Here is a 23,601-nt window from a genome sequence, read left to right as displayed (position 1 = left end):
CTGCCTGTCTGCTCAGAAATAGCTCCTGGCAGGCACGGGGTTGGGGGGACATACGTGAGACCGGCGATTCGAACAAACCACCTTTGGTCCTGGGATCGACTGCTTGCAGAAGCAAACGCCACTGTGCTATCTCTCTGGGCCCGAATTCAGCCTCTGAACTCTTTCCCTGGCGCCAAGAAGCTTTCTTTTGATTTGAGAAACATTCTAAGTAATCTGACAAATGATAATATTTGGCACTCGTGATTACTGGGTATCTATTGTTGCATTATATTGTACAGAACCTTACATAAACAAAACTCTATTATGCAATACCTCAGATTTATAATTTAAAATTTGGGTTGTGCAACATAAGAGTAAAATAAAATGCAGTGAATTTTAGAGATTTATTGGCTAACTGAAAATTTATTTTCTAGTTATCAAATGAGTGTAAAATACATACCCTGTAGGAACAACTGCTCTGTTAAATAGTGGTTCCAACAGCTCTCTTGGATTAGGGGCCTTTATAATCTCTTCTTCTTCCTAAGAAATGAACTAGAGTTTAAGTATTTAATAATTACTTTATGAACTTCAACCAATTTTACTTTTTGGGTCAGTATCATTGGTCAAATCCCATAATGCTTAGAAATGAAAATGGGAAAAGTCAAAACCTTATGATATGTCTCTTCTTTCAAAATATTTAAAGTATAAAACACAGAGCCACTTAATTTTCTATTCTTTCTTTTCTTAGATAGGGGAACTTATTTCAGAATTTTTAAATGCTTGTCTCCAAACAAATTCTAGTTACAAAAGCCTCAGAACTTTCAATCTTGTAAAATATACTAGGAAGCTTTAAAATACTCAATCTTTGCTAGTATTTTTGCCCCCCTTCATATATGTATCTGACTTATTTATCTTACTGTTATACTTGTATCTTCAGGGCATAAAACAAAATGAAAATAAAGCCATTCTCACTGACTTCAAAACTGACTAAGACTTAAGAGGCACTCTCTTCTTGAAAGTGATTCCTTCCCTTACACTGAAAATCTGATGAACAGGTTCAGTGAATGGACCAATAGGGAGGAACTGAGCCTGGAATCAGATCAAGTTTTCACAGCAATGTGGCCTGCATCGCACTCAGCTGGCCTGGGGCTGAGCCGGCAGTAGGACATCTCAGGAGGAAGAGACGGGACATGAGCTAAGGGGCCAAGCAAGATTTATGAGAAATTTATTTGTTTGTGTGTTTTTTGGGGGGTCACACCCGGCAGTGCTCAGGAGTTACTCCTGGCTCTACGCTCAGAATCGCTCCTGGCAAGGCTCAGGGGATCATATGGGATGCCGGGGATTCGAACCACCATCCTTTTGCATGAAAGGCAAATGCCCTACCTCCATGCCATCTCTCTGGCCCCGAGAAATTATTTGTTAAAAAAGCCACATACATATTATCTTGTTCCAGAACCCCCATTTCTACAAAAATAAATGTTGGAATGTCCTTCGTATCATTCATAATTAGAGGCAGATTTTTCTAAGCTAAATTGTAAAAGGAACTCAGGAATAATGAAGGGGATGATCATGGCAAAAAAAGGATTACTGGGAACAAGACTTGTCTTTCAATCTTACTCAGTGTGGGCTTGCACCAAATACTCTGAAGACAAAGGTCACAGTCAGACTTAACACAGTCAACTCACCTCATCTCCACTTGTTACAAGGGGGAAGGATGCATTTATATTTTTCCTTATGCGCTGTTGTCATGATGAGCATAATTATCTTCTTTATACAGAACTCCAGTTGTAGGCTAAGAAGAAAAGAAATGTATATTACTATTCTCGCTAAATTGTATTGCACTCGAATAATACACCATCTGAGGTAAAAGAACTCATTTCAACAGGTGTGATTTTAAAACACTTCTAAAGGCAGAAGACATGGGGGGGGGGGGGGTCCACACCTGATGATGCTCAGTGGGTGACTCCTGACTCTGTACTCAGAAAGATTACTCCTGTTGGAGCTTGGAGAACCGCAGATGGGATGCCAGTAGTGCAGTGAAAGGGTCCAGCAGTGCAAGGCAAGTGCCTTTTCACACAGTGCTAATAGCTCCAGTCCTCCGTGGCCTTATTGTGTCTTTTAATAAAAAATGCTCAAACATTTTACTTTAGATATTAACAATACAGCAGAAAAAGATGAACAAAAAACGGGGACTCATCAAGAAAAACTTAGTGACACAACAAACCCAAAGCACGGGGATAAAAAGTAAAAGAGGTGGGGGCTGGAGAGAGAGCATGGAGGTAAGGCATTGCCCTTGCATGCAGAAGGAAGGTGGTTTCCTGGCTCACCCCCCCCCCCCCCAAATGTAATAGAGACAATGAATGCCTGATAGAGACCCAGTGCTGAATACTGACTGTCCGTCCGTATCTATGGTGAGGAAGCTCCATTCTCTTGGGGGTACTTGGAAATATCAGCACAATGTTTCTCAGAGTCGGTTAATGTATGGATGAATTACATTTAAAACCTGAGCTATAACTGACTTTGGGCACTAGTTTCAGTACAGCAATGACTCCGTACTTGTATATTACCACAAAAGATCAGCAAGGTCAAGGTTTGTGCATTCCATTTCCACAGTTTAAAAGTTTTTCTATTGTGAGCAACTTGCAAATAGTACCACATCACTGACTGGGTTACATGCTAGACTACACCCTGGTGGTATCTCGAAGTCTGTATCTGATCTCTTACCCCTCTCCCATACATGTATCTCACCCTATCTTCAGTATGTTCTACTTAGGATTTTGGACATTTAAAAAAAATTCAACATAGAAGCTCATAAAGTGTTTGTAGTCCTCTGTGACATATTTCACTTAGCATAATGGACTTTGCTCTATATACAGTGTTGCAAATGGGAGTATTTCATGATTTTTTTGTTTGTTTGTTTGTTTTTGGATCACACCCGGCAGTGCTCTGGGGTTACTCCTAGGCTCTACACTCAGAAATCGCTCCTGGCAGGCTCGGGGGACCCTATGAGATGCCGAGATTCGAAACACTGTCCTTCTGCATGCAAGGCAAACACTTTACCTCCATGCTCTCTCTTTGGCCCCATATTTCATGATTTTTATCTTTCTTTTGTAGTTTGGGGCCACATGTGGTGGTAAGGGCAGTTTCTGGCTCTGAACCAGCGAAATCCTGACAGTTGTCCCAGGTGGCTGGCTTTGGTGCTCGGGCCTCAATCAGGATTGTTCTGGGCTGGCAGCATCAATTTCTCAGGCCCAAGAGTTTATTTTTCAATTGATTGAACAACATTGATAACAATATTGTTATTGTCCAAAGTGGGCAATCCTGCAACCCTGCAACCTACGGGATACTGACAAGATGAAGAAACCGGACAGGATAAATGAACTTTCTGTTTGAAGGCAGGTGTGTGTGTGTGTGTGTGTGTGTGTTTGTGTGTGTGTGTGTGTGTGTAGGTGTGTGTGTGTGTGTGTGTGTGTGTGTGTGAACTTTCTGTTTGAAAGCAGATATCCAGGGAGATGCTGAATGGGGTGTGTGTGTGTGTGTGTTTAAGGGGGCTATAATCTAATAAATTTGGGAACCTGAACTAAACAAAAAACCTGTTTGTAAAAGAAAAATCTCTATAAAGCCTCAGTGCAAACCATCAATTTTTCTAATATGTATCACACATGAGTCAGCAAACTTTTTATGTAAATGACCAGACAGTAAATGTGGGCTATATGGTTTATTTAATCTAAACTGCCATCCGCAAGCAAGCACACAGGTACTATATAAACCGAACAGGTGTGACTATATTGAAAACTGTTATTCACAAAATCAGATGGTAGGTCAGGCCAAAGTCTATGTCTAACTCCTAGTGATATATGGACCAACACAACTATCTTTAAAGCTTTCAACATAAATTTCACAAAATCTGAACCAATACAATCAGAATGAACATTTAATATTACTGATATTATTTAACTAAAATCAAATTTGCTGTGTGATACCAAATGTGTCACCAAGTACCAAGACAGTCTTAGTCTGCTAAGAGCCCTATGAAAAGTCAACTCAACTTTACCTTTTCCTTCTATAGTATTGTAAAACCACACATTTACCTTTTTGGCTATTCCTGGCAAGGAAAAAACCGCTCCTATTAAGTACTACATTTTGGGGGGGTTTGTTTTTGGGTCAGACCTGGCTGTTTTCAGGAATTATTCCTGGCTTTGTGATCAGGGAATCCACTCTGGTGGGAATCAGGGGACCATATGTGATGTAGGTTGGCTGTTGACAAGTGAGGATTTTAGATTTTTGTTTGTTTGTTTGTTTGTTTTTGGGCCAGACCCCGAAGTGCTCAGGGATTACTCCTGGCTCTGTGCTCAGGAATCATTCCTGGCAGGTTGGGGGACCACATGGGATGCCAGGGATCAATCCCAGGTCGGCTGTGTGCAAGGTAAATGCTCTACCCACTGTGTTATTGCTCTGGCCCCTCGGTTGGTTTTTGTGAATAATTTCAGTCTTTCTCACATAGAATAAATGACAGTGGGGTCCGGAACCATAGCACAGTGGTTAGGACTTGCATGTGGCTGACCTGGGTTTGATCCTCGGCAACCTGTATGGTACCCTGAACCTGCCAGGGGCAATTTCTGAGCTCAGAGTCAGGAGTAAATAACCCCTAAGCACCAAACCAAAAATACCCAAATAAACAAAACCCCCAAATAAATAATGGTGGTGTTATACCAACCCTGCTCATTACTGGCAATGAATGGCCTGATGCCTTGTCAAATCTTTGCTGTACCTAACGACCATGGAAACAAGACTTAACGATATTCACACTGATTTGTGATCTACACAACTCGAATGTGCAGAAATATCAACTAATCTACTAAAAGATTCATGGTGATACAAACAATCTTAGAAGGGAGAAATTATTTGTTGGAAACCAGGGCCAAGAAAGGAAAGTGGCTCTTGAGTTTTAGGTCTACAGATAAAGATTTTTAATCCTTGTTTTAAAATTTGGGAGTAGCGATGGGAGGTAGCAGGGGCAGGGCTATCTGAAGACATCAACCACACAGCCAGTAGCAGAGAGCAGGAGACACGACCCACAGCAACCAGACACAAGGTGCCTGCCACGAAGGGAACTTGAGACACTGGGGTAGGAAGAAATCACGGGTGAGGAGGGTGGTTTAGGGAAACTGTGTCTGGAGCTCAACTATAAACCACTTGCTGAATCACAGTGCCTTAGTTAAAAACCAACAACAATCTAGGTTAGGGGTGAAACGGCCATCACTACTATTACTACTGTTAGAAAAAATGTAAACATCTCTTTTACCAGTTTAACAAGGGCTGTTTTCCTCTTCAACAAATGAGATTAATAATATTTCTATTCAGAAATAAGTCCCCTATTGTGTTCACAAAGGAAAAACAATTGATCAAAACTTTACTTTTCTTCTGATAAAAACTACTAGAAGGGCTGGAGATAGTACAGGAGTTAAGACTTCTTGCTGTGCATTGGCTGACCCTGTACCACATGGGGAGTGATGACCTCTGAGCACAGCAACAGGGAAGCTTTGAGCATCTCTAGTTGTGGCCCAATGCTTCCTCGCCTCCAATAGAGACCTTGGTTTGCATATATGAGGCCCAGGATTCTACCCCCAATACCAACAAAGTTAACAGGGAAAAAGTTAACCATTGTGATTTTGCTCTTTGGTTCCAGGCCACACCTGGTGGTACTCAGGGCTAATCCCTGGCTCTGCACTCAGGGATCACTACTAGCAGGACTGGGAATAACATATGTGGTGCCAGGGATAGACCTCAGATCAGACATATGCAAGGCAAGTGCCCTCCCTGCTGTACCATCTCTCCAGAGTGTGTGTGTTTTGGGGGTGGAGGGAAGGCACACCTGCCTGTTCTCAGGGCTTACTCCTCGCTCTATGCTGAGATGAGAACACTTTCGACTGCCTTGGGGAATCATGTGGTGGGGACTGAACTCAGCAAGGCAAGCGCTTTACCCACTTACTCTCTTGCCCCTACCTACGATTTTGGATCACACCAGCTGTTGCTCAGCACTCCTGTTAGGATTTTTGGATTTAGATATATAATGTATATGGTGCTGGAATAGAACTGGGATTGGCCAGAATCAGAGATCTGTGTCCGTAATAGTTAAGGTACCATACTTCAATCCTGTCCAATCTCTCAGGCCCTAAAACATTTTCTTGATCTTCTGCTATAATGCTTTTTCCTGGTATCAAGGACATGACAAGTGGCATGTCTGGAGCTCTGGTTTTGATCCCCAGCTCTGCAAGGCCCCTGAACACCACGTGATGTGGCTCTTATAAGCTCTATGGACTGGCTCCTATCCATCGCCACCGAGAGAGCACCATCTTATTTTAGAAGATTTTCTGAGGAAACAGATCAGAGTGGGAACACACACTTTGTTCCACTCCTGCCACCGCACGATCCCTTGACCAGTGGCCCAGAATAGTCCCTAAGCACTGCTGGGTATGGCCAACCCCCCCAAAAAAATCCCCAAGAAAAAAAAAAGACCGAACAAGCAATTACCAAACACTATAAGGTATTTCGGGGTGTAAAAAGTATTATTATTGGGCCGGAGCGATACCACAGTGGTAGGGCATTTGCCTTGCATGCGGCCAACACCGGACAGACCCAGGTTCGATTCCCGGCATTCCATATGGTCCCCCAAACCTGCCAGGAGTGATTTCTGAACACAGAGCCAGGAGTAACCCGAGCACTGTTGGGTATGACCCCAAATCCAACAACAAAATAACCACCACCACCAACAACAGAAAAACCCAAACAAAAACCAAACTCCCCCCCCCCCCCCAAAACAAAACAAGAATAAGAAGTATTTTTGAAAATCAGATTTTCCTATAAGGAAATGAACCGAGGGCCGGGAAGGTGGCGCTAGAGATAAGGTGTCTGCCTTGTAAGCGCTAGCCAAGGAACGGACCGGGATGATCCCCGGTGATCCCCGGCGTCCCATATGGTCCCCCCAAGCCAGGGGCAATTTCTGAGCACTTAGCCAGGAGTAACCCCTGAGCGTCAAACGGGTGTGGCCCAAACACAAAAAAACAAACAAACAAAAAAAAGGAAATGAACCGAATTGGTAGAATTCTAGATGTTGAGGAGTTTCTTGGGAGACCACACCTGGGATACTCAGGGCCACTGTTGATGATAGTGGGATCTGAACACAGCCTCCAGCATACTTGCATGGAAAGCATGTGCTCCAGCTGGTCGAGTAGCCTCCAGGGCCCATGCTGAGTAACTTTAGAAAAGTTTTAGCCTGGAGAAATGTCCAAAGTCGGAGGAATCAAGAGAGGATAAAAGCCCTCTGGGTTGTAAGATGAACTCAGTAAAGCAACTTTTAGCACATGCCTGAAAACAGCCTCGGTCAGGTCATCATTCTTCCTAGTAGTTAAGAAACAGTGGGAATAGAACTCTGAACTAAGCAGTACAGCAAGGTCAGGAACGTGACTTTATTCTATTTTTGAGGTCCCGAGTTCAATCACTGACACTTCAAAACAACAAAAACAAAATAGCAGTTGGCATAGCACACGAGACCCGAGGATCTCGTCCCTCTGTAAGTTTCCAGCCGTTGTTGGAAAGAAGTGACGGCAGTTTGGTGCTAACCTCCAAAAAGGTCAGTTTCAGTCATCTGCAGAGATTAGTAAATTTCCAAGGTTGTGAGTCATGCGTTTATATTTTAACATTATAAATTAAATTTAATATTAAAGGGAAAACACTTTCATGACCACTTTCTTGACACAGTTGCCTCCTCCATTCCAAGTGAAACCAAACAGGTGCGCAGGCAGCTTCAGCAAAGGCCAATATTTGCATTGAGGGGAGGGGTTTCTGGGACACTCAGCCACGGGCCACCTCACTTTAACTTCGCCCTACACTTACTAGGCCCTATGTCCAACGGTAAAGCCGTAACAGTGCAGGGAACTTTCCCAACTTGAACGACTGCAGGCCATTAAAAAAACGAACTGTTTCAGAAACAGGTTTCCGTGGCAGGGAGAGAACAGGCCAAGGTGTTCGTACTGCACAGTTCGACCCCCGGCATAGGGGGAATCTGAGCACCCCGGGGAGTGATCCCTGAGCACAGAGGCCGGAGTCAGCTAAGCACCACAGCGTGAGCTCCACCCCCCCACCCCCCGTTTCCGCAAACTGCATCTCTAGGGCTCCAAGGAGAATTCAGTGAATTACCATGTGTTCATCAGGGGCCCCAAGAGTAACTCTTTATGCCTCATTTCCCTGGGCTCTAGAGGGGCTGATGTTACAGCAGTCTGTTTGCCCTGGGTAGGAGGGCTTCAAGTTTCATTCCTAAGCTCAGGCACACTCTGGACTGCAACAAAAAAGCGATAAGGAAAGAAACCTCTCCTATCCAGGGTGGGGGAGTCCGAAAGACTCAGAAGCACCAGTCCCATGACTACCATGCACCATGTGGGACCCAAGCCAGGCCAGTTCCCCAAAGAGACGCACCCCACGACCTCCCAGGGCAGGGCGGGTGCGTTGGCAAGGCAGCTACATAGGAGGAGGGGCAGAGTTGGAGAGCCAGGGATGGATAGAAGGACAGAAGGAAAGGAGGGAGGAAGGGGAGGAGGAGGGAAGGAGATGGAGGGATGCAAGGGAAGAAAGATTTAGGCAGGTTGGGTCGGGTGGTGGCGCTAGAGGTAAGGTGCCTGCCTTGCCTACGCTAGCCTAGGACGGACCGCGGTTCGATCCCCCGGCGTCCCATATGGTCCCCCAAGCCAGGAGCGACTTCTGAGCGCATAGCCAGGAGTAACCCCTGAGCGTCACTGGGTGTGGCCCGAAAAAAAAAAAGATTTAGGCAGGAAGGAGAGACGAGAAAAGAGAGAGAGGAGGGAGGGAGAGTGGAATGGAAGGAGCAGGAAGGAGAAGAGCGGAGAGAAGGGAGAAAGGAAGGAAGAGAGGAGAGGAGGGATGGAGAGGAGGGATGGGTGGAGAGGAGGGATGGGAGAAGGAGGAAGAAGAGGGGAGGGAAGGAAAGGGAGAAAGGAGAGGAGAGGGGAGGATGAGAGGAGAAGGGATGGATGGAGAGGAGGGATGGGAGCAGGAGGAAGAAGGGAGAGAAGGGAGAGAGGGAGGGAAGAGAGGAGAGGAGGCAGGAGAGGAGAGGGATGGATGGAGAGGAGGGATAGGAGGAGGAAGGAGAAGAGGGGAGGAAAGGAGAGAAAGGAAGGAGGGAAGAGAGGAGAGGGATGGGAGGAGGGATGGAGAGGGATGAGAGGAGAAGAGGAGAGGGAAGGAAAGAAGGGAGAAAGGAGAGGAGGAGAGAAGAGGATGCGAGGAGGGATGGGAGGAGGAGGAGGAAGAAGAGGGGAGGAAAGGAGAGAAGGGAGAAAGGAAGGAGGGAGCAGAGGAGAGGAGGCAGGAGAGGAGGAGGGATGGATGAAGAGGAGGAAGGAGAAGAGGGGAGGGAAGGAGAGAAGGAAGAAAGGAGGAGAGGAGGGATGGGAGGAGGAAGAAGAGGAGAGTGAAGGAAAGGAGAAAGGAGGAGGGAAGAGGGGAGAGGAGGGATGGATGGAGAAGAGGGATGGGAGGAGGAGAAATGGGTGGAGAGGAGAGATGCGATCAGGAGGAAGGAGAAGAGGGGAGGGAAGGAGAGAAGGAGGAAAGAAAGGAGGGGAGGAGGGATGGGAGGAGGAAGAAGAGGGGAGGGGAGGGAAGGAAAGAAGGGAGAAAGGAGGAGGGAAGAGGGGAGAGGAGGGATGGATGGAGGAGGAGAAATGGATGGAGAGGAGGGATGCGATCAGGAGGAAGGAGAAGAGGGGAGGGAAGGAAAGAAGGAGAAAGGAGGAGGGAAGAGGGGGAGAGGAGGGATGGATGGAGAAGAGGGATGGGAGGAGGAGACATGGGTGGAGAGGAGGGATGCGATCAGGAGGAAGAAGAGAGGGAAGGAAAGAAGGAGAAAGGAAGGAGGGGAGGAGGGATGGGAGGAGGAAGAAGAGGGGAGGGGAGGAAAGAAGGGAGAAAGGAGGAGGGAAGAGGGGAGAGGAGGGATGGATGGAGAAGAGGGATGGGAGGAGGAGACATGGGTGGAGAGGAGGGGTGCGATCAGGAGGAAGAAGAGAGGGAAGGAAAGAAGGAGAAAGGAAGGAGGGGAGGAGGGATGGGAGGAGGAAGAAGAGGAGAGTGAAGGAAAGGAGAAAGGAGGAGGGAAGAGGGGAGAGGAGGGATGGATGGAGAAGAGGGATGGGAGGAGGAGACATGGGTGGAGAGGAGGGGTGCGATCAGGAGAAGGAGAAGAGGGGAGGGAAGGAAAGAAGGAGAAAGGAGGGAGGCACGGGAGGAGGAGGCCGGCTGCCAGAGGGGAGCAGCGGTTGCTGCAGCTGCAGCAGCATCAGTGTCAGTGTCAGTATCAGCATCAGCATCAGCATCAGCACCAGCAGCACGAGCGCGAGCATGAGCCTGAGAGCCGGGCCGGGCGGGCGCGAGCACTGACCAGCGAGAAGCCGGCGCCGGGCCAGCTGACGCGGAACGGGACGTCGTCGCTGAGCTGCGGGAGCGCCCGGCCGCCGCCCGACGCCTCCAGGAGGCCGCACAGCACCAGCAGCAGCGGCCCTCCGGGGCCCAGACTCCGCGCGCCGCCGCCTCCTTCCTCCATGCTGCGCCGCCTTCTCAGGCCGCCGCCGCCGCCGCCTCCTCGGCCCGCACAGGCGCAGGGGGAGGCGGAGAAGGAGGCGGCGGCCGCCGAGTGCCGGGAGCCGCGGCCCTGACCGCCGCCGCCACGTCTCCTTCCGGGATCGCGGCGGCCCCGCCCCGCCCCGCGACAAGCGCTTCCGGGGCCGCGCGCGCACTTCCGGTCGCGGCGCGTGGCGCTTCCGGGTCGACGGAAGCCGGGACGGTCGCCGCGGTTGCAGCCGCGCCCCCCACATCAGCCTCCCAGGCCGGCGGCGCGGAGGAAGGAGGAGGGAGGAGACGCCGCCTCGCGCCGGCGGCGCTGGGTGAGTCCGGGCGGGCCGTGGAGTCTCGCGGAGTCTCGCGGGAACTTGGCACGAGGGCGAGTCGCTGCGCACCTCGCCACGCTTTCTCGGCCCTCGAGGCGAGTGTCGGTCTGTGCGTCCGCGCTGCCTGGGGAGGGGAGCTGGGAGCTGAGAGCTGAGGAACCGGGGTGCAAGAGCTCGGGGTGTAAGAGCTCGAGTTGTGCACCCCGAGCTGTGGCACCCCGAGCTCTTGCACCCCTAGTTTCTGCACCCCAAGCTGTGGTCAAGGTAGCAAGGGGATGAGTCTGGACGCTCTGATGATGGGAGTGAATGCTGGTGTCAGAACTGGTCTTAAGCTGTGCCAAGACTAAAACTCAGCTGCCAACAACATTGGGATGTGAGAATTGAGAAAATTTGTGAGAATCTGCCTATCTCTAAAAATTGGCACAATATTTTTGTATGACAGAAACTAATTTATTATAGAATACTGCTTACTTCCTGAATGAAATATGCAGGATAGAGAAAATGAGTCAATCAGGAGTTTTATTATTTTTTTTAACATACTACAGAAGAATCTCTATCTTATTTATTTTTTTATTTGTTTGCTTTTGGAACACACCTGACAGAACTTAGGGCTTGCTCCTTCCTGAGCCTGCATTTCGGCGATGCTTAGGGGGAACCAGGTGGGATGCCAGGGATGGAACCTGGGTTGGCCACATGTGAATCTTATTTTGGGGGGGGGGCACACCCGGCGATGTTCAGGGATTACTCCTGGCTGTCTGCTCAGAAATAGCTTCTGGCAGGCACGGGGGGGGGGGGGGGCGGGGGGGGAGGGGACCATATGGGACACCAGGATTCGAACCAACCACCTTTGGTCCTGGATCGGCTGCTTGCAAGGCAAACGCCGCTGTGCTATCTCTCCGGGCACCACATGTGAATCTTATATAAACTTTTGAGACTTGGATGTCTGCTCCATACTAAATATATTTTTACTAGGTAGACTCCTCTACTTTCGATGCAAACAAGATCAGAGAAGTTAGTTAAAAGATGATTCCATGTATAACCTGCCCAGCATATTACCTAGCTGAGGACATTATCAGATAGTGTTTAATAATATAAAAGATAATATGGAAAGAACTACTAGATGCTATTCTACCAGAATAGCTTTGTTTGTTTATTTTATTTATTTTTGCCATACCTTGCTGTGCTCAGAGCTTACTCCTGCCTGAATGCTGAAGGATCATTCCTGTAAGAGCTCAGAGGGAACCATATGGGATGCTAGGTGTCTAACCTGGCTTGGCTGCATGCAGGGATGCCTTACCTGCTTACTCTCTTCAGTCCCTCTTTATTTTACTTGATGTGAAAAACTTGTCTATTAGTGATGTATTAGTTCGAGGTTTCTTTTTTTTAGAGGGGGGGCACACCCGGTGACACTTAGGGTTTACTCCTGGCTATGTGCTCAGAAATCGCTCCTGGCCCCAGGAGACCATACGGGACACTGGGGATCGAACCCAGGTCCATCCTGGGTCAGCTGCGTGCAAGGCTAACACCCTACCGCTGCGCTATCGCTCCGGCCCAGTTTGAGGAGTTTTAATTTTAATAATAGATTCCTTTAATGGGAAGCTGAAACTTTTCATGTTGATATTTTAGAGGCTACTAAGAAAAAGCCTGATGTCTGAATCAAGGTTAATAAGTTAATGAGTTAATATATCAGTTAATAAGATATCTTTTCTGTGTTGGCACCTCCTCCAGCAATGCTGGGAACCGTTAGGCTATAAATAGTATCCTCAGACATTCACGTGTTGTCAGGGATTGCAATCAGGAACTTGAGCATTAGTTAGGCATGCATTTCACTGAACTGTATCTGTGATCCACATGTATGTTCTTGATATGAGTAGTATTCTGAACATCATTCTTAGGTGATGATAGAAGAAAATAAAAGACTTCTAGAAAATCAGAATATATCACTTCAAAATTATAATTCTAAAACCCATTATGGATAACAATTTTCCATTTTTTTGTTAATTTGTATTGTCAGAAGTCATCTTTTAAAAACAAAAGTTTTAGTATAAAATACAAAACCAAAAACTTTGTTGTTAGTAGATGTGATTTAGCTTAAGGAGTTTTAACAGGTAGTAAAATACATTTATTGAAAAAGCAGGAGTACATACATTATAGTTCCAAGGAAAATTTTGTATTAAACTTGTCAATTTTTTGGCTTAAATTTGAATCCAAAATTTTTAATACGTGAGCAGGGAAATTCTCAATCAAGTTTGAAATCTTGCCTATTACTAATTTCTTTTTTTTTTTTTTTTGGTTTTTGGGTCACACCTGGCAGTGCTCAGGGGTTATTCCTGGCTCCAGGCTCAGAAATTGCTCCTGGCAGGCACAGGGGACCATATGGGGCGCCGGGATTCGAACCGATGACCTCCTGCATGAAAGGCAAACGCCTTACCTCCATGCTATCTCTCCGGCCCCTATTACTAATTTCTATTTCCAATTACACATTATTTTGAGCTATATTTTAAACCATGGTTACAGAATCATTGTGTAAGAATATATCGAAGGTATAATTAATACCTCGTATTTATTGGAATTTATTTCTCTACAACTTCAAAATAATATATGACCCAGCAAAATTATTTTTACTTTGATAAAAAACAAGCTCTAAAGTGAGTCTTTCACTGTGCTTTTGTAGAGAACTCAATTCTCATACATAAATGTTCAGCCTCATATTATTAGGAAATCATTATATTAAAGCTTGGAAATTTTTTATCTAGATCTCAGTATACTGAACGTATTTAGGACATTTATAGTAAAACTAAATTTGAAATATATTGACTACAACTTTAAAAATAAATAAGGTCTTGAAGTAAACACATTTCCGAATCATATGGCCTTTGTGGAAGGAAGCTATTCTCTGAAGACTAAGAGCTCTGCTTATGTGGAAAAGCCAGTGATTGGGTGTTTTCATATGCAATTAAGATTCTGTTTTCCTTCTAAACGTTCCTTTACTAGTTTTTCCAAAGAAAAAAGATGCTCATCTGCATCTTCTGGCACAAGGTTCCTAATAGAATTTGCGAGTTCAAAAAGGTATTCTGTGTTTCTTCCACTGGGGCCAGCTGCGTTAAATATCTGCTCAGCGATGTCTTCCAGAGGTGCAGGCCCAAGGTAGTTGGGGTTGTCACAGGTTCCGATGTATAGCAGTACACTGAAGGGTGTCGTGTCGGGGTCTTTGGGGTAGAAGAGGACTGTGGTGGTCATGTAGCCTCCTTTCTCTCGAAAGTCCAGGTATGCTTTCACTTCTTCTTCCTTTCCTGCTGGGAGTTTGTAAGCAACACCCCACACACAGCCCTGTGGAAAACCAAACACAGGCTCAGTTTTTTAAGTAGCCAGAGCAAGTTGAAGACATGCTGTGATTTAAGAAAATCTATTTTTAGAAACTAATGTTGTTTTTCTTCACTTAAAATACACGTATTTAGGGGCCAGAGAGATAACACAGCAGTAGGGTGTTTGCCTTGCATGCAGAAGGATGGTGGTTCGAATCTCAGCATCCCATATGGTCCCCCAAGCCTGTCAGGGGCTATTTCTGAGTGTAGAACCAGGAGTAGCCCCTGAGCGCTACCAAAAATAAATACACATATTTAGCAAAGAGAGATTTAAAAGCTTTCTGTTTTTTGTTTGTTTGTTTTTGAGCCACACCCGTTGACACAAAGGGGTCACTCCTCGCTCTGCGCTCAGAAATCATTCCTGGCTTGGGAGGATCACATGGGACGCCAGGGGATGGAACCGCGGTCTGTCCTAGGCTAGCGCTTGCAAGGCATCTGTCTTACCTCTAGTGCCACCACTCTGGCCCCTAAAAGCATTCTGAATTAACTTTTTTTTTTTTTTTTTGGTTTTTGGGCCACACCCGGTGACGCTCAGGGGTTACTCCTGGCTATGCGCTCAGAAGTCGCTCCTGGCTTGGGGGACCATATGGGACGCTGGGGGATCGAACCGCGGTCCATCCGAGGCTAGCGCAGTCAAGGCAGGCACCTTACCTTTAGCGCCACCGCCCGGCCCCTGAATTAACTTTTTTAAGTCATAGGCTCACCAGAATATCTTTTTAAAATGTTAAAATATGGTCTTTTTCTTTGAAGTAATAGGGCCAAAATGAAGAATAGCAAGTCTTCATTTGGCCATGTGAATACATGAAAGGCTTCACTAATTGTATAAGGCAATAGCTGCTGTGGAGCCCATCTTGGCTGATTAGACATCAGTGTTGGGATGCTGGGAGGATTTGCACACATAGCCCTATTCAGTGACAGCTGAACATCACTGTTTTACATGGCCCTCATTTCCCAGAAAGGGTTCTGTCTTCAAGAATAAAATAATAATAATAAAAAGTAACGTTTTAGGCTATAATAGGTTCGTTTTATTCATTTCTTCTCTGCCTAAACTTTCAGATATCCTTTGTAATGACTTAATCTGGAATACTAAATGTAACCTTTATAGTCTGGAGATCCACAAAGTGTCAGTACAAACAATGGACTTTTTTTTTTTCCAGTATTAGTAAATCATTTGTGGTACAGAACAAGACTTAGTGTTTGGATTGATTTTCCAGTTTCTTGGACAACCTTTACTTTTTAATTTTTAGAGTGCCTAGCATCTTCTTGACTGTATTAAAATTCTTTACAACAGACATTTATTAATTACTTAGGAATTGTAGTTAGCAGTGTCAAACTTTTTATAGATATCTATTAAAGTATAAATTATGAAAGCATTTCCAAATCTGCACCATTATTTGCTGTTGCTAGCTGCTTAGTTTTTGTATATCCATTTCCTCCTTTCCAATGTAAAATTTTACCTTCATAACATGAAAATTTGAATTACTATGTCAATAAAATGATTAAAAATATTTTTAATAGGCCGATGCAAACAATTTCCACACTAACACAGTCTTTGCTGTGCTCCTTTGACTCATTCTTAATGAATTATTGTATTATGATCAATTGTGTCAACAATACTACAGCTTTTAATGTTAAAGGAATTGCATACATTTTGTGGCTTTGGATTGCTTTGTGTAAGAAATATTATAATGTACTACAATCTGGGGGCTCGAGGGACAAAGTAAATGTACATTTTAAAATAAAAAAATTTTTAGAAATAGAGGACCAATAGTTAAAGAAGTTTTTTAATGCTTTTAAGCCTGTTAATAAGCCTTTTATGTCACTAATAAAATTAGTCTATAAGGGGCCGGAGAGATTGCATGGTGGTAGATCATTTGCCTTGCATGCAGAAGGACGGTGGTTCGAATCCTGGCATTCCATATGGTCCCGAGCCTGCCAGGAGCGATTTCTGAGCATAAAGCCAGGAGTAACCTCTGAGTGCTGCTAGGTGTGACCCAAAAACCAAAAAAAAAAAACCAAACCAAACCAAAACAAAAAACAAATTACTCTATAAAGTGAGAATATTTTACTCCAAATTTTGTTGAATCTATAGCTTTAATTATTCCACTAGATTTTTTTCTTTGGGACCATGCCTAGTGTTGCTCAGGGGTACGCCTGGCTTTCCACTCTGGTGATTCCTGGTCTCCGAGTTGGGAGACCATATAGGATGCTGGGGGTGGAATTTGGGTTGACCCACGTACAAGGCGAGTACCCTAACTGTTTTGCTTTCGCTCTGCCCCCAAATTATTATTATTATTATTATTATTTTTTTTTTTTGAGCTACACCCGGCAGTGCTCTGGGCTTCTTTTTAAGTGGTATTCAGGGGACTATATAGGATGCTGGGGATCATACTTGACTTGGCTTCATGCAAAGCTAATGCCCTATTCACTGTACTACCACTCTGGTCCTTCACTAGATTTTTAAGGGTATCTCTTTATAGGATGATGCGTTTATTGTCAAAATACTCAGCTAACAAACTTGTTAATAAATATGGCTTAATTTTATTGGCTACCTTGCATTCTGTAGTCCAATTTTCCCTTCAGGCATCTTTTCTATAAACAGATGAAAAGAAACACAATAGAGAGGAATTCTAAATCTAGTGTAATTCATACTATTCATAACTGTCAGTAAAATTTAATTATTAAAACTGAGAAACATTTCAACATTTCATATGATTAAAGACTATACAATAAGAAATAATTATACTGTACCCCAGGATCTTCAACAAGAGTCACAACTCTTCCAGGCTACAAAAAAAAAAAAAAAAAGAAGCATTTTATTTTTTGAGTTAAAGTTTATTACATACTGATCATTAGTAACTTACTATTGACATGGAATATTTTTTTTTTTTTTTGGTTTTTGGGCCACACCCTGTGACGCTCAGGGGTTACTCCTGGCTATGCGCTCAGAAGTTGCTCCTGGCTTCTTGGGGGACCATATGGGACGCCGGGGGATCGAACCGCGGTCCGTCCTAGGCTAGCGCAGGCAAGGCAGGCACCTTACCTCCAGCGCCACCGCCCGGCCCCGACATGGAATATTTTAATTTTATTTGCACATAGTAAGAACTGTAAGGATTTTTTAAATGATGAATTTAAAGAGAATCTACCTTATTCAAATTATCTTGGCTTCTCTAAAAGATTTTCTCGAGTGTATATTAGGACTCTTATTGTCACTTTTAATGTGTATTAGGTATATTGACACTTAAAATGGATACATTTGAAAATATACCAGTGTCTAAGACACATCTAAAATAAGAAAAGGAAGGAACAACTTTAAATGAAAGTTCTGCTATAAAAAAAAATGAGTGCTATAGTTTTATTGTAGAATAAAATGTGGCATTCCAGGGGACAATCCTGTAAGGAAGTGGTTCTTAAACTTGAGCATTGATCAGAATTATAGAGAGAGCTTGATGAAAACAGTGCACATTCCCAGGATTGTTGATTCTATAGGAAGAATTATCTGTAAAGCTTGATTGAAAATCCTACTTGGCAAATGCTGTATGTATCTATGGACACTTAAGGTGATTTAATGAACATTGATTTTCAAACCACTGTCTGTTAACATGTGTACCCACTGGGTAGAAAGTAGCCTAAATTGGGGGTGATCCCTCCAGCCCGTGTCCCATATGATCTCCCCACATAGTCAGGAGTAACCGAGCGTCACCAGGTGTGGCCCCCAAAACAAAACAAAACAAAATAAATTAGCCTAAACCATTCTGATAACTGTGCCATCTTTATTGCTGTTTCATGTTGGTGTTTAAGTTTATAATCTATGGGACATGTTGATTTTGGGTTATAGTCATATTTTGTAAGTATTATTTTCATACTTTTAATATACTGTCATCAGTGAATGATAATTGAAATATTCCTGTGTTGGGGTTTGGCTTATGCTACCAAGAGTAGTATATTATGTAGGTACTGCTGTGTAACTTTTTTTTTTTTTTTTTTGGTTTTTGGTTTTTGGGTCACACCCGGCATTGATCAGGGGTTACTCCTGGCTGTCTGCTCAGAAATAGCTCCTGGCAGGCACGGGGGACCATATGGGACACCGGGATTCGAACCAACCACCTTTGGTCCTGGATCGGCCGCTTGCAAGGCAAACGCCACTGTGCTATTTCTCCGGGCCCTGCTGTGTAACTTTTGATTTCAAAGTCTGTTCATTGAACAGCTACTCTAATAGGGAAGAGAATTTGCTTCTAGAAGTGTATTTTGTAACTCAGGAACATGGAATTAACATTCGAATAAGCAAGTAGAGAATACTTAATGTTGGTGATGTCTGTAATTTGTTAAGTGCAATAGGAGTTCTGATCTAAGATCATCAGTAAGGAATACAAAATTCAAACAAAAAGGCATTTAACTTCTGATTCACAAGTCAGGGCTTAGAGAGACAGGACTACATTAGACCAGAGAATGCCTTTAGCAGAGAATTCTTTCAGTCAAAGTTAACTGGAGAAACAAACTATGATGATTGAAATTAGGAGCTACTGAAGCCTGGTAGAAATATAAAACAGTAGCATTTTTAGCACTAGAGTAACAGGGAACTGGCATAAAAATATGTATGCTGAGAAAATCAGTTCGGTAAACTGTCAGGTAATTCAAGTGGAAAGAGGTAGAAACTGAGAAAAAAAAGTCAGGGGTCCCAAGGGAGCAGATCTGAACTCAGCCATTCCTTATTTCCTCTCACATCAGCCCAGTCACTTAATTGTTGGTAGCTCTGTCTTCTGATTATCTTCTGATCTGTTTTCTTTTTATCCTTCAGTTGTTCCTTACAGATCTCACTCACTGTTAAGATTTTGCTTCTCTTCACCCTGTCCTGTTTGAATCTAGGAGTTTCTGGTGCCAAAACTTGGGCCATTCACTCTAGTGCTTTGAATTTTGTAGGACTGTAATATTCTCTACATTGAAATAAAAATAAATCATTATCATGACTTACAGATCTCATCTCAGCATTTACTGCTTTATCTGTACTAATTTTTTATCTTCAATAAATTTCTACAGGGGGATGGTCCCCCTCCAGCAGTACTTGGCCATAACAGGCAACATCGGTGGTAGAATGAGGGGCCTCACATATATGAAGCATGCACTCCACCCCTTTGAGTTATCTTCCTGGCCTCCATATTCATAATCTTTTAATATACCAGTTCCTGGTACAGAATGCCTTTTCTCCTTTCATGGCTCCAAGACTACCACTTTTCCTGTACAGGCTTCCTTGACTCCTAGGTGCCTGAATACCCCCAAAATACTCATTGCTCCTTTGCTTCCTTTCCCTTACATTTAACAGGTATTCTTTGTATTGGCAGCTCTCGTTTATTTTTAAGTACTCAGTAGTAAGGAACACTTCTTTTTTTTTTTTTTTTTTTTGGTTTTTGGGCCACACCCGTTTGACGCTCAGGGGTTACTCCTGGCTATGTGCTCAGAAATCGCCCCTGGCTTGGGGGGACCATATGGGACGCCGGGGGATCGAACCGTGGTCCGTTCCTTGGTAGAGCTTACAAGGCAGACACCTTATCTCTAGCGCCACCTTCCCGGCCCCGTAAGGAACACTTCTATAATTCTTTAAAGGAAGTGGAGTAATGAAGTTCAGAATTTAGGTAGTGTCTTAGAGCAGAAAACAGAATATATGATTTTAAGGAGAAACAAATGGATTTCGTGAATGGTTATGTAAGATATAGTTATGAACTATTGGAATTATGTGTATTTAAAAATATTTTAAAGCATGTTCAAGTATGTTACTGAGAATGTACATTTGTAGATGTACATTATTTTATATTTTGGCAGTGAAACAAAAAGGGGTCTTTTAAGCTTATAGGGTTGGAGGATATGAAATATATAACATGGGCATTTTCATTGGGTAATGAGTATTGTTTTGATAGGTATTATTTAGGAACTTTGGGAAAATCTTCAAGCTTTTCTCTTATGTTTAATTAAGCAAATGTGAAAATTACTTAAATAAATTTTAATTTGGTGAAAAATGGCTAGTTTTGTGATATACAAATGAGATGTGTAATTATATGTAGGAAGAACTTAAAGTTTAATGAAGCTAAAAAGAAAATATAACTTAAAAAGTTGGATATTATACCCTTAAGTGTCACACTGCAGTATGTAATGGTTATGAATCTTTGTGTAACATTATCACACTGTGTTAGGATGACTAATTTGCCAGGAACATAGGTTACTTTCAAAAATACAGCCTACTATGTGACATCTATTCATTCTTTTTTTGTTTTGTTTTGGTTCTTTGGACCACACCTGGTGACACTTGGGTCACTCCAGGCTATGCACTCAAAAATCCCTCCTGGCTTGGGGGACCACATGGGACACTGGGGATAGAACCCAGATGCATCCTGGGTCAGCCGCATGCAAAGCAAATGCCCTACCAGGCCCCCTGTTCATTCTTTGAATTTGCTAGTTATTGCAAGCGCCTTTTATTGTCTTGTCTATCAGAGATTTAATATTTCCATAAGGTTGAAAACCAAAACTTTTAAAAGGACAGTAAACTTAGAAAATGTTTATTAGGCATTTTCCCTAATTTGTTCTGATATATTTAAATAAAATTATAGAACTTTTAGCCATTTAATTTTTCCCTTCCTAACATGTCAATCTAGTTCTTTATTGGCTTGGCAATTTCTATTGTTTTAGCAGTGTGCATCTATGGAAGTGATAAATTACATCCAAATATGCTCTTTATAACCACACTCATAAGCATGTAATAAATACTTGGTTATTAAAATTGACCCTTGAATTAAATCTTTTCTCAAGAATGACAACTTTAATTGTTTATACTTGGCAGATTATTTCATTTGATTTTGATTTTTGTTGTTTTGAGGCCCTACCTAGTGTTTGAAGCCATTTGATGCTGGAGATTGCACATTGGCCTCTAACTACCCTTAATTTCCTTTTGTAAGGTCTTAAACATGGCCTTACATTTGAGACTCTAACATTATGGGAGAGAATGTGTTTTTGCTTTAGGTCACTCTAGTTAACACGTCATCTATCTTCTTTAAGCTGAATTCTCAGTTTATCAACTTTAATGTGACATAGGGCTTCTAACTCTTTAGGTTCTCTGTGATTTCATCTTATTTTTATTAAACACACTATTTTACTATCTTTCTCTTCTATTACTGCAGGTTTTTCTTTGAAATCAAAACCAATTCTTTTCTACACACAATTTCTAGCATCTAAGTATATTTAAATCAATATTTCTTTCCAAAAAAATAGCAATTAGATAAAAAATATAATCAGAACCACAATTCTCAAGTATTCTGGAGAACATTATAAACAAAACATATGTTCCTTTTCCAAAAGTAAGGATATTTACTAAAACATGCATTCAAGTTATCCAAATTGTTAGCTGCTCAAACTTCTATGTACCCATTTATTGATTTTTAGCTAATAAAGGTTGATTTGCATTCAAAATTAAGTGCTACTCATTCTCTCTGCAAACACTGAGATGACTGTCTTTGCTAAAAAGAAACCCACTAGAAAGTAATGTAACGTTTTCACATTTATAACTTAGCAGAACCTTGGATAAACTACCTACTTATGGGAGTTCCTGCATGTGGGATGTGGGTGCTAAAGATAAATTCAGTAGTACACTCTGTACTTCTGAATTGGAATGATTTGATAACTTTATTTGTCTAAAGACAAAAACAAAACAAAACACACACAACCCAAAACAAAATCACCAACTCCCCCTCCACCCCCAAGAATCTAGTAACGGGTGCATTGTTCATGAAACTAAACAGGAACCCGTTTAATCTCACTTAAGCAGCTGACAGAGACCAAAGAAGCCTCAAGAACTGAAAACTTTGAAGCTACTTCTTAAGAGACTGCACCCCCTGCCCAGATTTCACAAGCCCTAGAAGCAACAGACCCCTTCGACTTGGACCACCGGGGCGGGAAGCAAACGGACTTTGAAGTATTGCACACAAACTCTGTTCTTTCTCGCTACTTTTTTGTTCGGTCGTGGACTTGGGACAGAGGCTGCCGAGCGTCGGGCCCCTGGCAGCACAGTGCCAAGGCGTGTGCCGGTGCCCGGAGGAAGCGCCCGCCGGGCTCTGACTATAACGTTCCTCCTAGGGCGTTCGTTTAAGCGGCTGCGGGGCCCTCGGCTCTGCCACCTCCTCACCTTGCCGGGCACCCCACGGTGATCGGTGCTGCCCTGCCAGAAGCGCCTGCTGTAGCCCGTGATGTGTCCGACCAGCTTGTCCTGGTACGGGAAATCCACCTTCCAGATCAGGGACCCGTAGCCGAACACCCACATCTCGGCCCGCCTGCCTACACCTGGCCTGGCCGGGTCAGGTCCAGCTTGGCCTCCCCCAGGCCCGTCCGCCGCAGACTGCAAGTTACCGGCTGGGCGGGTGCAGGCGCAGGCGCGATGACTGCGGGTCCGCTCTGCCCCGCCCCGCCGCAAGGCACGCTGGGACCCGGGTGGACTGGTCCCCACCCCCCCTCGGCCCTCCGGCCCCGCCTTCCTCCATCATCTCAGCATCCCAGCATCCCAACATCCTGCCTGCGGGGCCTCGTTCAGGTGGGCCATTAGCAGCCAGGGCATGGAGTTCGCTCGGGCCTGCACTTGCACTGAGGATTTTTGGTTTAGTGTCGAAAGCTAGATATTTTTTTTCCCTCTCCGGTGATCACCAAGGTGGTTAGGCAGGGAATGCAGCCCCGAGCTGAGTTTTTTTTTTTTTTTTAACCCTTTCCTAGTGAAGAAGTGGTCTAACAAACATTGTGCCTTCTTTTTTTTTTAACCGAAACGATGGGTTATTTCAACTTTGATTTCTTTAAACTTTACTAGCCACCTTTCTCTGGTTGGTACTTAGTTACCAGCCAACTCAGAAAAGAGGAGAGAAAGGGCTTTAGCTTTTCTCCGAGAAAGAAATCTTTACATAGCTTTTCTAATGGGTCAACAAGGGCCCGAAAAGTCGTTAAATTTTTTTTGTTTGTTTGTTTTTGGGCCACACCCCTCGGTGCTCAGGGATTACTCCTGGCTGTCTGCTCAGAAATAGCTCCTGGCAGGCACGGGGGACCATATGGGACACTGGGATTCGAACCAACCGCCTTTGGTCCTGGATCGGCTGCTTGCAAGGCAAACACCGCTGTGCTACCTCTATCTCTCCGGGCCCTAAACAGGATTTTTTGATGTTTGACTTTCAGCTAATCTCTTAGCCTCATATTCCTACTTTTTGTTTACTTAATCCTCCTTCTGAAGTGAACTAGTTGTTTCCCTTCCTTGTTTCTTACTTCCCCTTTTT

General features: G+C 43.9%; 3 protein-coding genes across 3 annotated transcripts in view; 1 reads left to right on the top strand and 2 right to left on the bottom strand.

Moving 5' to 3' along the window:
* ERLEC1 (endoplasmic reticulum lectin 1) overlaps positions 1-10,708 on the bottom strand; it is a 548,089-nt gene extending 537,381 nt beyond the window's left edge. The window contains 6 exon segments of the mRNA XM_049784804.1: positions 440-462; positions 465-519; positions 1,665-1,688; positions 1,690-1,734; positions 1,736-1,771; positions 10,439-10,708. Of these exon segments, the coding sequence (XP_049640761.1) occupies positions 440-462; positions 465-519; positions 1,665-1,688; positions 1,690-1,734; positions 1,736-1,771; positions 10,439-10,600 (345 nt within the window). The 5' untranslated portion in view covers positions 10,601-10,708.
* Positions 10,709-10,879: 171 nt separating this feature from the next.
* Positions 10,880-23,601, top strand: part of ASB3 (ankyrin repeat and SOCS box containing 3) — a 60,371-nt gene continuing 47,649 nt past the window's right edge. The window contains exon 1 of the mRNA XM_049784803.1: positions 10,880-10,940. The gene's annotated coding sequence lies outside the window, so the exon portion shown is untranslated. The remainder of the gene's footprint in view (positions 10,941-23,601) is intronic.
* On the bottom strand, positions 13,576-22,724 carry CHAC2 (ChaC glutathione specific gamma-glutamylcyclotransferase 2). The gene is made up of 3 exons (XM_049784807.1): positions 22,476-22,724; positions 17,060-17,095; positions 13,576-14,273 (listed from the first exon to the last, which is right to left on the bottom strand). The coding sequence occupies exons 1-3, from the start codon at positions 22,608-22,610 to the stop codon at positions 13,890-13,892; spliced, it is 555 nt and encodes a 184-aa protein (XP_049640764.1). The 5' UTR covers positions 22,611-22,724; the 3' UTR covers positions 13,576-13,889.

The sequence above is a fragment of the Suncus etruscus genome, chromosome 12 (genome assembly GCF_024139225.1).
Source record: "Suncus etruscus isolate mSunEtr1 chromosome 12, mSunEtr1.pri.cur, whole genome shotgun sequence".
NCBI classification, from domain to species: Eukaryota; Metazoa; Chordata; class Mammalia; order Eulipotyphla; family Soricidae; genus Suncus; species Suncus etruscus.
Note: the sequence above shows the minus strand (reverse complement) of the source record. Positions and strands in the feature narration are given on the sequence as shown.

Coding starts and splice junctions, on each gene's coding strand:
- CHAC2 (XM_049784807.1), bottom strand. CDS start 22,610: ATGTGGGTGTTCGGCTACGGGTCCCTGATCTGGAAGGTGGATTTCCCG. Junction 17,096..22,475: donor ACCGTGGGGTGCCCGGCAAG/GTGAGGAGGTGG, acceptor TTTTTTTTGTAG/CCTGGAAGAGTTGTGACTCT. Junction 14,274..17,059: donor CTCTTGTTGAAGATCCTGGG/GTACAGTATAAT, acceptor GGTTTTCCACAG/GGCTGTGTGTGGGGTGTTGC.